This window comes from Elgaria multicarinata, chromosome 1 (assembly GCF_023053635.1).
Source record: "Elgaria multicarinata webbii isolate HBS135686 ecotype San Diego chromosome 1, rElgMul1.1.pri, whole genome shotgun sequence".
NCBI lineage: Eukaryota > Metazoa > Chordata > Lepidosauria > Squamata > Anguidae > Elgaria > Elgaria multicarinata.
In genome coordinates this window covers 141,124,494-141,140,461 of record NC_086171.1, presented here as the reverse complement: position 1 = coordinate 141,140,461, position 15,968 = coordinate 141,124,494, and the positions used below count along the sequence as shown (strand labels likewise).

The window sequence follows — 15,968 nt, the reverse complement described above, 5'->3', positions numbered from 1 at the left end:
GGGTCTTACTTTTGAATAAACATGCATTGAATTGGTCTATAAAGTCCAAAGTGTATTTTGCACAGGGTATATACCTGGGTTACTACATTGTTGAGCACAATTCAAACAATGTTTCTCTTCAGGACTTCACTTAAATGGTTTCTAAAATGAGTTGCTGGGGTATTCTTTCTCCAGCAAGCAGCCGGCCTTATCAATGTTTCCTTTAACTGTATTTAAATGAGGCAATCGGTGTCCTACCCTATTCCACCACTGATTCCACCACCCACTGTTCTTCCTGTATGCAATGGAGCAAAATTAGATTCCTGGTCACAGATTTTTGTTTTGAATTCAGATGCACCAGAAAACCCTGGAGACCTCCAGAAAAATGGAGATCTCCAGTACTGGGCCCCAATTTACTGGGGAAAAGGGCTGGAGTGCAGGTTCCCGGACTTCTGGGAATGCGTCCTCCCACCCCTAGTGCCGATCTGGCCTTCCCCTGAGCCGGCGCAATCACGCAGGCCAGGAGAAAGCCAAGGACTAGGTCTAGATCGGCCCTGGCAGGTGCTGGACAACACATTCCCAGACTTCCAGCTCCCCCTGGGCTGATCTAGCCTTCTGCTGGGCTAGCGCGATCGCCAGCAGGAGGAGGAGGGGGAGGAGGAGGAGGAGGAGAAGCAGCAGCAACAGCAGCAGCAAGAGAAGAAGCAGCAAGTAGCAGGTAATGTGTGTGCGTGTGCGAGAGTGTATGCGTGAATAGGGTGTCTGATTGAGTGAATGGGTGTGTGTGTGTGTTTTGGAGTGGGTAATCCTGAGTGTCTGTGTTTGTGTGCTGGCAGTGTGTGAGTGTATTGATGTGATGATGTCTAAATGGGATGCCTTGCTTTGAGTGAAAGGATACATGTGCACGTTTGCAGTGTGTCGGGGAGGGCTGTAGTTTCTGTGTGTGAGTGGGGGGGGGATGATTTGGAAGTGATATTCCTATTAAGTAATGCATTTTGACCCATAGACCTTCCTCTCCAATTTGTTTGATATAATTGGCCTGACGTATGTTTTGTAAAAAATTCTGATAATTGTTCATCTTTATTAAAAAATATTTTTAAAAATTAACAGGGTTGCCATTATCACCATTATCATCATTATTTATCTCTCTTTTCTTGCTCATGGTGGTTTTCTAGATGAACATGATGGGCTTTGCCAAATCATGCTGTCTTTTACTGATTCAGAAATTTCCTGACTATTGAACGTGGTTTTTAGATATGACCGCTTTCTGGATGTTGGCATGCACGTATTTTGGTAGGCCTAATTTCTGAAGGTTTTCTGTAAAAAATATAATGATGTGATGCTGGTGACTGATGTGACTAATGGAATAATTGTAACTTTTTCCTGTTGCCATAGTTCTTTAACTTCCATAGCCAGTGGTGTATGTTTTTATTTCTTGTCCTCTTCCTTTTCTGCAATATTTTTGTCATTAGGTATTGCTACCTCATTTAGATGTGTTTTTCTTTGTTGTTTTTGACTGTTATGTCTGGTTGAAATTGAAACAAGCTAAGAGGTGCTAGCCTTTAGTCCATTTTGTTCCATGGCTAATATTTGCAGGGTAATAGTAGTTTATACTCTTTCTGAATGCTTGGTTGCTTGGTTGTTGTACTAGATTTTTCTGTAGTTGTCAACTGCTTCATTTGTTCAGTGGTAGCAGTATGCTGAATGTGTGAGTATTGATATGAGAAAGGTGATGGGGGAAAAGTGTTAAATGTTAGGAAAGGTGAGACTATGGTCATCCAGTGAAGGATTTGCAGTCAGAAAAGATATTTGAGGGAAGGGGAGACTGTATCCCACAGAATATAGCAAAAGCTTCAAAGTACGTACAACAAAAGCTACAAAAGTAAGAATGAGTGAAGTTAATTTCAGATACATTGAATGTCTCACTTGTTCTTTATTCCAGTGATTTTAACATTAAGATGTTATGTAGAACAGGTTTGTCTAAATTGTGTGCTGTGAAATCAGACCTGTGACCAAGGCTATGTTTGGGTGGCTACACCCCCTTAGGGGTTGGGCATGTTGGTGAGCACACCCGTTTGGAGGCTGGATATGTTGGTGAGCATGCCCCCTTGGGGGTAGCTAGGTTGTCCTCCTTTTTGGTTTCCAAAATATGGTCACCCTAGAATTCTAGGATGTGGTCTTTCTTACTAAATGTTTCTGATGCTACACCTCAGTCTCTAAAATTCCAAATGAACATATTTGCATTTATATATGCGTTTATAAGATTGCACACACATGGTATAATCCAAAGTGTAATACAGACATGTCCACACTGATTGCAACATTAACTTGAAAGTGAGAATGTTGTAAACAGTGTCTGAGGAAAATCTCATAGCAGTACATGGAAGTTTTTATTCAATATTCCTCCCTATCAGCTTTGCAACAAACTCTCACTGATCCTGCTATGCTTCAAATGTGCCGTGTGGATATATGTGGGGACTGGCAAAGTTTCTCTTTGTGGGAATTAGATATGCTGCATTAAAACATGTAAATCTCAGCAAGATCCCCATGTAGAAGCTTTCTTATTTGGAAGTACATTCAGTTTAAATTGATGCATGTGTACAATTGTGTTCCAGTCTTGCTGCAATAGTTCAGAAGAACAATTGGATGAGGAATATAAATAATGGAAAATGTATTTACCTAAATAACAAAATATGTGAGTGTGAGATTTTTAATTTCATTATTTTGTGCTGAAATAATAGATTAGAATTTGAAAATTCAGTCAGATTATCTTTATCCAGCAATGTTAGATTCTGCAACATTTTCCCCTTCACTATATTTTTGTAGTGCACTATCAGGGCAGTTTATATTTTAATAACCTTAGCAAGAGACCTTCCATCTACTAAATAACTGTTGCATACTGTGCTTTGAATAACATATTGGAAACATCTCTCTACTGCATAGCTGCCCAAATAAGAAATGGTTAAGTAATGAGAGAGTTGAGGAGCATAAACAAGTGTTCATATTTGATAAAACTGGCTACTGGAAAATTAACATTTATTCTCTTTTTCCCTCATTGGCTAGAACTCACTTTCCTTTGTGTGTGCTAACACTGGTGCTTAATTATTATAGTGACACCCGTTTGCAGTAACTGGACTGTGTCCCTGTGGGGTCCTTCTTATGCCACTGTAATATGAAACTGTCAGGCAAGGCGGTCTGTGTATTATAAATAGGGTACTTCATCCATGATAAGCGATTATTATCTTTCTTTCCCAAGTGTAAAAGGCCTATATAACTCAAGAAGGTGCGAGTGATTTAGGCCTCCTGAGTAAGGCTCCAATGAGTCCTGAAGGGGACCCTACCTATGTTGTTGTCTTGTTATTGAACTTGAAATATTCAATTTATTATACTGGAATATATTTTCAGAAGTCAGCACTGGATAAAATAATGTTTCAGGCTGTTAGACCAACAGTACAACACGATTTAATGCCCCTCTGTGATGGCCTTCTAAAAACCCTCATCACCTTTAGTAAAGAAGAAAATTACTATTGACATTTATTAACCATATGTGTGGGAAAGGCAGTGCTGCATTATTTCAATTATTTAAAAAGAAAATGTATTTCCATGGTCCTTTCATTCAGTTGAGTGCAATTTTCTTCTGTTGCACTATTAGGTTCTTCATCCAGGCAACCGGAGCACATGATGGGCTTCCCAATCCACAAACCTATTAGGTCAGAATACTTGGATTTAAATCCACTTGGCTCTCTTGAAATAACTGCACTGAAGACAACAGACTGCCACCCTGTCATGCTTGGCAGAAAGTACTACTAATTTCAGTGGAGCTTACTTTCATATGAGCATGCATAGAATCTCAACCTAATGACTCAGCTGAATGTAGGATCAGATGTTACTGTTTCATGGCTATGATATCACTGCTTATCACATAAAGGCTGAAATCTTAATCGCAGTTCCTAGAAAGCAAGTCCCATACAGTTCACTGAGACATACGTGATGGAACGTTCATGGAATCGGGCAGCAAGTCAGCGTGTGGAGCAGCAAAGCCCAAGAACCTGCACCACAGTAATTTCTAGCTTTAGTGTACTTTAGGGTGACCAACTGTCAGGATTTCCCCGGATTTGTCCTGGTTTTTGTTCTTTCCATGGTGTCAGGGGGGATTTTCTAGAATTTTCAATAATGTCCTGGAATGACACACCTTCCTCTTTAAGGCTGCCATTAGCATGGCAGGAGGGAGTGACATGCTTTCTTGAGGCACATCATTCCCCCACCCCGAGCTCCAATTGAGGTCTTAAAGGGGAAAGTGGGTCATTCGTGGACATTATAGAAAAGGCCCCAATTGGAGTGGATGGTGGTGGTGCAGAATGAAATCCTTTCCCCTCCTCCACTCCAATCGGGTTCTTTAAGGTGGCGGGGGAATAACGTACTTTCTGCAGGACTCAGAAAGCTGCTTCCCCACACACACACTAGGTGTCCTCTTTTTTGGTTTCCCAAATATGGTCACCCTAGTGTACTTGCAAGAAGCTTCTGCTTCCTGTGATGTATTGGTGAAGCAGAAAAGGGGTGCAATGGACAGCTGCCCCTTTATGTGATATTGTAAGGTCCTTTTAGCCCACTGGAGGTCTAGCACAGCCTTGCACCAGGTTCAAGTTTTTCAGTTATGTTTTGAATTGATAAAGGTCTCACTTAGAAAAAATGGAAAAGAATGTTCAAAATTAAAATACATTAAAAAGTTAATATGTAAATAATGAATTTTGGTAGGGCTTTGCCTTTTCAGGTATCACTGCTCATTTTTGCCCTGATCCTTTGCGCGGGGGGTGGGGGTGGGGGTGGGAAGCACAGCAAATATGGCTTGAGTTCCCCTGCTATCATTTATTCCTAGCAGTCACTTTAAAAGGAAGCAGGAAGAAGCCATATATGCTTGACCAGGGCCTCAGGGCCAAATTATAGATTATGTGGGGGTCTGTGATAGGATCTCCTTACAGGTTTATCTTTATTTTAAAGCAGCTGGGGTTCAGGGAAGCTTCAACACCAGGGGAAGGATGATTTAACCTTCCATACTGTTTTCCCAATCTAAATCATTCTTCTTTCACCCCAAATGTGCTGTTTGTTTTGAGGAGGAAATAAAACAGGTACCTAGGGTAGATGGACCAATGGCCTGGCTCACTATAGGACAAAATCATGTGTTCATGTGTTTCTTCTGTTTTTGTGAGCATCCTATCTGACCTGGATCCTGCCTAGTCTGTATTTTTGCTTGTTCCTTGACTGTCTCAGTTTTTTTTTTCCTAATCCCCTCCTCCCTCCCAATCCCCTTTCCTTTTGTGTCATGTTTTTCAGATTGTAAACCTATGGGCAGGGACTGTCTTAAGAAATATTTGTGTAAGCTGCCTTGAGAGCCTTTTTGGCAAAAGGGCGGGATAAAAATGCTTAAATAAATGAATAAATAACTTCACAGGCCCCAATCTAGTTATGCTGCTTATAGTCCTGTTGTGGCCCCAAACATTACAAAGATGCTTCTTACGGTCCAACACACGTTTTATTGATAGAAAGAAAGCATTTTACATTGCAATGGAAGAAGACATTATCCTTGCCAAGGAATTTTTTCTCTGAGGATTTCTGGGTGTGCCTGCTATTTTTATTAGTCAGTTTGACAAAGGAACTAGAGCATGTTCAGATAATTGTTTACAACAATGGAAGTCTTTAGCTGAACACAGCTTTTCCTGTAGCAGACCTGTTACTCAGGCAACTAGGTGAAAGAGGAAATTCTGCCTTACCACAAACTCTTTTCACAGAAGCAAGAAATAATTTCTGTATGTGTGGATTTGTGGAACACCAACAATTTCAATGCTCAATGTCTGACTTTTCTATCTGGATTAATCACATTTATCAAATATGGCTGTTCTTATGTCAATGGATTAAATTATGCTTATGATATGTTTATAGATATGCTTATGGCTATCACAGTCCTATAAACCTAGACTAAGTCATTTGAATGTAAAGGACAAGGAAGTAATTTTCTACCCATTCCCTCCAATTACACTTCTGTTATGCACCTTAAAACTCAAATGGTGTTTGAGTTTGTTTGGAAGCTCATCAGGTTTCTTTGGTGAAAAGATCAGAAAAGGTTGATAAATTTCCTGAAATACAGGTTGCTGGAAAGTATTGATTTCCCTCTGCAACAAAGAGCCACATGGAAGTGTTGGGTGTGTTCTAGATCACACCACTGGTAAGCTACAGGAGCATGTCTAGTCCTTCATGTAAGCTGGTTTCACTCTAGAATGACCATGCTCCAAAATCAGGCTGGTCCATGGTAGATGCTCAGGGATTCTTTGGCAGACAAAATAGTGTGGAAAGAATACCCTGACAATCAAAGGTTTGAAAGCCACTGTCTTTTAGACTATACGTTTTATGGCTCCAAGATGTATCTTAAGGCAAAATTTTGCCTTTTGGATGTGACAAAAGTTCCTACACATCTCATCAAAGCCAGGACTTGAGCATAATCAAATTCACTTCAATAGGATGAAAAGCTTCTTCACATGACAAGCCAGCATATTCTGGCCACTTGCCCATGGGCAGCTGGTCAAGTGCACCTGTCAACCACATGCAGGATTCATCTTTCAACATGCGCTGGTAGATGCTGAAGAAATTACATTTCAGAGGTGTGCCAAAGGCTGAACCTGGTGTGAGGCAGCAGAAACACAACTTTAGGGAGCTAGCATGTACAAGAATTTCAGGTGTTTTTCCCCTGTAACTACCATTCATCAAATAATCAGGCCTGAGATGGATTTTAAAAACAAATTTAAAAAGATTGAGGTAATAAGAATATTTTTCTCAGTTGTACAATAAGTATTGGGTAGTCATCATGGTACATACTATCGTATTTCTTCGATTGTAGGACGCCATCAATTGTAAGACGCACACTAATTTCAGTACCACCAACAGAAAAAGAAAACCTAAGACACACCAGCGATTCTAAGATGCACCCCATTTTTAGAGATGTTTATATGGGGGAAAAAGTGTGTCGTAGAATCGAAGAAATAGGGTATGTAACCATCATGCCTCACTTTTCAATACAAAAATGTAAATAATGTGTAAGCATTTGTCTAGTAAAGATAGTTTCCAGCTGTTGAAGATCTCCAGGTCCTCTAAAATAACTGTATATGACGATGATGATGATGATTGATTATAATACAAAAGCTCAATCATTATAAGAAATACTGTTGTAGCATGTTTTTAATTTATGGACCAAATGCAAATGGTTGATATCCATACAGAGACTGAAAATTCCCTAGCAACTGAAATCTAACCTTGATGGCCTCATAGAGATCACGTTGCTAGATATGATGTCTTAGAAAACTTGCAGCTTTGATTTCCACACTCACAGGACATGATTCATCCAAAATTAAACTCTTTAAAGCCCCATTGATTTCATTAGTGCTGGGCGAGGCGGAGCCATTGATACTATTTGTACAGAACAGCAGTGGCAGCAGGAAAAACATGGCGGACTGGGGAGAGGGCTCTGCAAAACATCTGTCCATGGGGGCTCCATTTGCTGTCACCACACTTGACAGGAGAAGAACAAATAGCTGCACAATACAATGGATCTACCATTGTGTGGGCAATATAAACCACATACAAATCTGATTTTATTATTATGAACTGCTTTAAAAACCATTATGGTTGAAAAGAGGAATGCAAATATTGCATTTAAAAAACAACGCCATGCATGTCATAGCATATCTGCAAACTCTTTTAATTTTTACAGAAACCGAAGCACACAGAAAAGTTCAGTGAACATTCCTTTCACCTTAGGGGATGGACAGATGGTGATGTGATATTGAAGTATGCAAATAAAAGAAACAGGCTCTAAATATGTTTGCATTATTCACAGGATGGCTGGCAGTCAGAAGAGCAGTTCATCTCTCTTCAATGAACAAACACCACTCTCAAAAAGTTCTCAAGCAAAAAGATCCGAGAATTATGAAGAGGAAACATTTTATAGAAACTGCAGAGCAGCCTATTTAGCTGTATTTAAAAGCAGTTTAGAAAACATTAAATCTAAAGAACAATTGTGTTTGGGTAAGTGTGGCTTTTCTTTTTTTAAAAAAAACCATGTGATTGATTAGAAAATAAATCTGCAAGAAATGCATTGATGGATAATATATTTGAGTGCTTATTGTGGGAATGTGGAGTGCGGGAAATAATGACGTGGGCACAAGATTGGGATTTAAACAGGGCCACATTTATTAATAGCTCTGCAGACAGGGAAAACCTAAACAGGCATCTTTTCTAATCCGGCCTCATGCCATTGTTTTATCGGGTGAGACATTCACAGCCTGAGAGTAGTGCCTCAACTTTCGCTATCTCCCGGGCTTCACCCTTTTGGGGTAGGGAGGCCTTCCGTGTCACACACACACACACCCCGGTGCCGCAAGGCTCCAAGTGGGTGAGAAAGGTTGGCCTCAAAGGTAACCCTTATCTCTGCCCGCTGAACCAGTGTGCAGAGCTACCTTGTAGGAGCCAGTATACCTTCATTGTTAGTGTTAATTTTTTAAAAAGTTGCTATTTTTAAAATAAGTTTTTAAAAAAATTCCGGCATGTTAGCTCACTGTCAATTGTTCTCATATTGTGGGATATCATCCCTTGGGGAAAGCATCTGGAAGGGAGAGTAAGACACAGAATTCCAGGAAGGTATAGGATGCTTTGTCAGCTGCTGCCTTCTTCCCTGTCCAGCTAAGACCTGGCTGAATTGACTGCCTCCTGGCAAAGGACCTAACTGAATTTGTGCGGTGACTGAACTCTTACTGTTCTATAATTCCGACATGATATGAGAAGAATGGAGCTCAGAGAGAGCTGCTGCTTTGGTCTTACGGGTGTCTATATGATGCTGCTTTGTAGCTGATTCCCTCAAAACCCTGCAGCATTGCTGCTGTGAGGCAGGAATAATAAATTTAGACAGAGAGTGCAGGCTATCCGGCCAGGAAAACTGCAGCACCGGCAGCCATTTGCCTTGTCAAGCCCACCCCCTGCCCTGTGTTCCCACCTTATACTGGACTTGGATCTGTCCCCAGCAACGCCCACTGGTTTAACCCAAACTGAGGCCACCATTGACAGATGGAGAAACAATGTGGTCACTTTGGAGCAACAAGACACTTGGTGTTTCTTCTAAATCCATTCCAGTTATTTCATTTATTTCTCTATACACCATTTTCCATAATTTTTGTACAATTTTGAAGAGATATGGAAATTGTTCCTAGAATATGTTTTTTTAAAAGGGAGAGGAAGAACACCTCCAGAAGATTCAATGCAATTTTGGAAACTAGAATAAGATCCCGAAGGTGGGGGGGGGGGCACTTATTAATGTGAGTCAGTTAAGAAGTAGAATGTATAACTAAGAAATAAGAATGTTGTGTTATGTATGTATATGATTTATTATGTGTTGTTGTAAAATAAAAAGATATATTAAAAAAAAGCACAGTTTCATGGTAAAAGCCCAATGCGGCTGCGAGTTGGTGGCTGCATCATATAACCAATGCAGCACCATTGCACAGCCATCACAGGGTAAATAGGCTATAAACATCCAGCTTGTGTTTCCATGTGGATGGCTTTAGCAAGAGGTCAGGGAGATCCTGCTCGGCTTGTCTTCTAATGGCAGTGCACAATTGCTACCTCAGTCCACAGATCCTCTCATGCACCAGCTGACTGTGTGTAAGAATGAATGTAAGGATCTCTGAACCTTTAGCTGTGGATGATTGATTGTAGGTTGCCCCCCCCCCCCCCCCCCCGATGCTAAGATAAATTTACAGCAAGTGCAGCGGAAACTAAAAAGTTTGAGAAACACATTCTGTGATAAATGTCCTAACAATGTCCTAACACTGGTCCTTTTTTAAAATATTTCTACTAATATACATCAGTGGATAACTGTAGTGTACCTATTATTTAATCGTCTACATACTTACATTGTACTTCAATGGTTTCTGATTGAAAATTCTTTTATAATATCCTCGCATGATATGTGATTCTATTAACCTTTCAGAACCACTGCTTATAAAATCTCAGTGTTGGCTTCAGCTAATATGGATTTTAAATATGAATGGTGTGAACAAATGCTTTCTTTCTTTTCCATGCTATTTCTTTCATCTCTGTCCATATGTCACTTGGGTACATGGCAAGTGTTTGGTCATTTCCATTTCAAGGTCAGCTTAGGAAAGACAATTGAGAGTTCAAGCTCTCTGTATTCTTAGAGATATGTGGGCCTTTTTTAAAAAAACAAAAACAAATGTGCCGTAGCCCATTAGATGCTTGTGTTAAAGTTTAGAATTCAGTTCTGACAAGGAATCAGATCACAGAGTGGCATTAGTTATATGATTTTTGATCAATGACAAAAACTCTACTTTGTAATTTACAACCTGGTTCTTCCAACCTTGTTCACATGAATTGTACTTATTTGCAGAAATGTAACATAATGTCCTAAACTGAAATGTCTCTGTAGGCACTTATCAGAATCCAAGACTTTTTAAAAGGTACATTTAAAGGGTAAGGTAAAAGAACCTCTTCTAAAAGTAGTCTGAGGAGACTAGTTAGCAGTTCACAGCAAGTACTGATTTCCCAGTAAGTATAAATAATACAACAAATAGCAGAATTTTACAATATATCTCTTGAGAGTTTGGGTTTTTTTTTTTTTTTAAGAAAATGAACAGAGTGTTAGAAAGATGCCAAGTTGCCTCCACAGGAAGCAAAAATATCCACATAGCAAAAAAGTACCTTGCAGGCATTTACCACAATCCAGTAACCCATATAACTAGATTCAAATACCCACCAGGCACTTTAGAAATACTTTTAAAAAATAAAGGAAGAAACACTCTGGCAAATTATGTTGGAAACTTTGCAGTGTTCAAAAGTAGTACGTGACTAAGCATTAGGGGCTGCTATACAAAGAAAAAAAAAGAAGCTAAATGTTCCATTAGCCAACTGCAAGCCCTTAAACAAATCCTAAAAGAGCTTCCTGGATTGTGATCAATATTTCTATAGATGATTTTGAAATGTTAATATCAATTGTATGTAAGTTGAGATGAAAAAAAATCATATTGTTTGGACTGTATTGTTATACTCTGTTTTGAAGGGACATCTACTAAGGGTCAGAGATGAAAAACCTCCATACTAATCTACTCAATACTTTATCTGTTAGCATCAGGTATATCACTTGTTACACCTGTGAACTAGCAATTTGACTGCTCCAGGATTCAGGACACTGATTGAGGCCGATAGGGCAGAGTCGGCTATGGCTTCGAACAGAATACAAGAGTTGTCATTTCAGTAGTAGAATCCAGGATCTCATTTCCAGGAGAAAGTGGAAACTGTAGGAAGATAAGTCAGTATAATTCTTGTACCAACAACTGTTAGTTCAGGAATGATTGCATAAATATTAGCTGTTAAATACCTTCTGGTATTGCACCAATGGTCCACAGTAGTGTTAAAGAAGTATCTTCATTCAAAAAGAGCAATTTACATCAGTATATACTTAAAACTATTTTGAGAGAGCCTTCTATAAATACTCAGACATGCACATGTCAGTATCAATGAATGCTAATACTTTGCTTTATTGTGCAGTACTTCAGCAAGCTGGAAGAAATCCATCTCAGAAGATAGTTAATAAATACTGGACTTTCCAAACCACCACACTGAATTTTGATGATTTTTGTTTCATCTTAAAACAAGAAGAACCTCTTAAGAAAACAGAGCTACTCAAAGCATTTGCTGAAATAGATTCAAATAATGATGGCTGTATTTTGCACAGTGAACTTCGTAAAATTCTTACAACCGTAAGTGCCCCAGTGGGTAATTAGAAATCTGGGTTGGTATAATCGTTGATACTTTTAACAATTCAAATACCATGCAAATGAATTGTATTTAACGTTTATTAATTATTGCTAATTTATCTGTCTTTATCAGCAACATAAACTGACACTGTTTTGCAGAGAGGCGAAAAAATGACTCTTGATGAAGTTAATGCAATCACTGAACTGGCTGAAGTGAACGATGATGGCAAGTTTGACTATTACAAGGTATAGTAACAAGATCACATAAAATTTGTTACTGAAAAGCCCTCAGTACATTGGCAACATCCCTGTGAAGCATGCTCTGCTGCATTTACATGATATCCATTTCAGTGGAGGTGTCAAACCACATCGGAAGTTCAGCTGCCTATCTTGAGATGCTGGACGTCCATTCTGCAAGAACAACTGCATTAGTGGGGTTTTGGATCATTGTGGGCTCACCCTCTTGGACCTATAGGGTAATGTCATGTCTCGCATTGGGAGTAAGCACTGTGACACTTACAAATTATGGGTGTAAACTCTTTGGTTTCCTGTAGCTAAGCTAAGAACAGAGGGTGTCATGCTAGGATTTCCATAGAATCCCATGCCACATACATCTGACACTTAGCTAGCTTTCCTCAGACCCTTGCCTCTGTCAGCTTAATCAGGTATTAAGGATAGGCATTGCTTTATTCCAAATTCTGTTTGTTTACAAACAATTCTGCACAGTGCAGGCCTCAGGGATTTCAAATAATGGGTTAGTCTGCCATCATTGCTTATATCAATCAAGGTCTTCATGGGAACGAAGCCAATGTACATAACAGCACTATTCTAACACATGTATATTGCCCCATTGTGCATGGTGAATTGGTATCCAGAAGCCCCGAGAAGTACAAATAATCATTGCTTACTGTGCCTGCAACCAACCAGGAAGTAACACCCTTTGTGTTCTCTTTCCTCTGAAATAGATAACACTTGCTTGCCTGCCTGCCTGCCTGCCTCCCTCTATTATAGCATTCTAATTCTGCCTATTCTCCACCACTGAAACTTGAGGGACCTTGTTACACTTAGGCCTCCGAATACCACCTCACCATTTCCATGGTGCCCTCTCCAATCCTTAGTTGTTGAAGCATAACTCCCATCTCTGTCTTCTCTCACGTTATTTATTTATAGTATTTCTATTTCACCCTTCTAGACCAATCAAGACAGTTTACAAAAGGTCCAAACCATAAAAACTATTATCAGATATATAGTAAAACATTAAAAACAATGTTAAAATCATAATTACAATTTTAAAAGCCAAGTTAAGATGTGCCTTGACCCCTTTTCCTGAATGCAGAGAGAGTGGGGGACCAGTCACAACTCCAAAGGGAGTTAATGCCAGAGTTTGGGAGCAACCCAGGAAAAAGCCCTATTACTCCTATTAAATAGTCTGCCAGTCCAGCTCTAGGGGATAGAATTATAAAGTTAGAAGGGGGCATTTAGGCCATCGAGTCCAACCCCTTGATCAGTGCAGGAATCCAGTTTAAAGCATCCCTGACTGATGGCTGTCCAGTCTCTGCTTGAATATCTCCATCACCTCCCTAAGCAGCTGGTTCTGTTGTCTGAGTGTTCTGACTGTTAGGAAGTTTTTTCTTGATGTTCAATCAAAATCTCAGTGTAACTTAAGCCCATTATTTCCTGTCCTACTATCTTGGATGACAGAGAACAGATTGCAGCCCACTTCTGTGTGACAACCCTTTAGGTGCTTAAAAAGAGGTCTTCTCTTCTCAAGGCGAAGCATACCCAGTTCCCTCAATATTTCCTCATAGGATTTAGTTTCTAGTCCCCTACATGGTATTCTAATCAATGCTTTACTTTCTGTAAATATCTGTGATACAATAGAATGTTTCAAACATAACCTTCATTGATGTCTTGAGCTAGTTTCCCCACTCTGTCTAAATAAAGTGCACAATCTGCTGTGTGTGTGCCATGACTCTGCAAAAGATCCCAATAGCTCCGTGTTGGTTGACTACATGTATATAGATACGAGTTCATCTACACATGTGAACAAGGACACATGGAAACAAGCTATATCCAAAAGTCCTAGTGGAACTCTGCTCATGCAATGGGGCTTTTCAGTCCCTTTCTTCCCCCTACACTCTCTGTGCCCTCCAAAAAAACCCTCTTCTGGGGTTGGCAGGCTCTCAAGTAAGGCCTTGTAGCTCAATGAGAAATGGGAGTCAGTAAAAATTGGCCAGAGACAGCTTGCACAAAGAGAGGTGCCTGACCTCAAGAGAGGCTTTTCAGGGACTGCAGTTGGCTGCAGTAGGAAAGAGTGGGTGGGAAAGTCCATCCATGAGCCAATTTCTGTTTGCATGACTTTGGATACAACCCAAATATTTGATTTCATATTAATCGGTTGCAGTAGATGACCACTGATTCATGTTGGTAGATGGAAGGGTTCCAGTACTGCTGTCATTTTAGGATTCAAGTATGCCAAATGGTGAGACAGAACAAGTGAGAGTGATTGGTTCTTAAAGGCCTGTTGGAATAGAGCCCTATATGGTGACAAGAATTCACTGGTCACCTCTGAGTTATCTTTTCAAAGAGGGTTGTAGTGTATGTAGGTATGAAGATCTAATAATCAGTGGGGGTAAGGATGGCATGAATTCAAAGAACAGATAGTATGTCAGACACACACAAAATAGCACGTTTTAGCAGTGATAAATTAAACTATTTCTTCATGCTTCAGTCTTGATCAATAGATCCCAATGTAGTTGGCCTTTGACAAAATAGAGGTAGATAGGATTGCAACCTTGAGATATGCTTATTACTATGGTAATGTGGCCGGTACTTATAAATATCTTAGTACATGCTGTGGCTTGGATGCAAAGTACTGTGAGCAGAAGGCAAAAATGTATGAGTGCTGTTCTGTGAACTCTTATTTATTTATTTATGTATTTATTTAGATTTCTATATTGCCCAATAGAAGCTCTCTGGGCAGTTCACAACAATTAAAACCATAAAATACAGCATGATATGTGTGTGTGTGTATTTATTTATTATTACATTTATATACCGCCCCACAGATGAAGCTCTCTGGGCGGTTTATAACCATATATATATATATATATATATATATATATATATATTAGTGTGTGTGTGTGTGTACGTACTACAAATCAAAGTAAAAATCAACAGTATAAAGATTTAAAATACAATAGAGTTAAAAACAACAAAAACTAAAGAACTGAAATGTCTAGGAAAATAAGGAGGTCTTCACCTGGTGTCAAAAAGATCAAAATGTGGGTGCCAGGCAAGCCTCTCTGGGAAGGTCATTCCACAACTGTGGCACCACCACTGAAAAGTCCCTGTCTTTAGTAGCCACCTGCCTCACCACATTTAGTGGGGGCATCCAGAGAAGGGCCTCTAAAGACAATCTTAGGGTCCAGGTAGGCATATATGGGAGGAGATGATCCTTCAGGTATTTTGGGACCATTCTGTTAAGGGCTTTAAAAGTTAATACCAGCACTTTGAATTGGACTCAGAAATTCCGGTCTCAGAAAGGGACTGGAAGCCAGTGTAAATCAAAAGCATTGCCAGTCCCTGTCAACAATCTCAACTGGACAAGCTGAAATTTCTGAACCAATTTCAAAGGCAGCCCCACGTAGAATGCGCTGCGGTCTTGGGCAAGCTAGTCTTAAGTTTTCTCACAGTAGTGTCACAATGTATCAGAACTTGCATTACAGGATGGCAGACATGGTGAATAAAGATGATACATGCTATAGCATATAACTAGAGAGCTAAATAAAGAACTTGAGAAGGAGTTTGTGCAAAGCCTTGCACAAGAATGTGCACAAATGGAAGCGCTTCTCTGGATTTAGGATCACTTTTCTCACATGGCAGTTTTACAATAGGCTAGAAAAAGAAGCTTTCAACTAACAGAGGAGCACCTCTGTATCTGAGCCTCAACATATTCATACATCTATATATTTATAGCTCACACAGCAAGTTTAAATAGCATAGTCATAGAGCAGATGTCTCCAACACGGTACTCTCAGGTGTCATTGTGTCCATAAGGCCAAGCTGATGCACCTGACAAGCTATTTCCCCCTCTGCAAGTGAATGGAGCAACTCCTACATTCACTTGTATGGGCTTGCGGGGGAATCCTTCCTGCAAAACAAAATGGCTAAAGG

The 15,968-nt window shown here is 39.8% G+C and overlaps 1 protein-coding gene across 3 annotated transcripts in view; it reads left to right on the top strand.

Moving 5' to 3' along the window:
* The window catches only part of EFCAB7 (EF-hand calcium binding domain 7), a 39,752-nt gene that overhangs the window by 1,801 nt on the left and 21,983 nt on the right, over positions 1 to 15,968 (top strand). Inside the window, exons 2-4 of one of the 3 annotated variants that reach the window (XM_063137909.1) lie at positions 7,865 to 8,052; positions 11,584 to 11,795; positions 11,952 to 12,038. In XM_063137909.1, the coding sequence (XP_062993979.1) occupies positions 7,865 to 8,052; positions 11,584 to 11,795; positions 11,952 to 12,038 (487 nt within the window). Of the gene's footprint in view, positions 1 to 7,602; positions 8,053 to 11,583; positions 11,796 to 11,951; positions 12,039 to 15,968 lie in introns of those variants that run through there. The other 2 variants (XM_063137892.1, XM_063137901.1) reach the window with 2 other exon arrangements.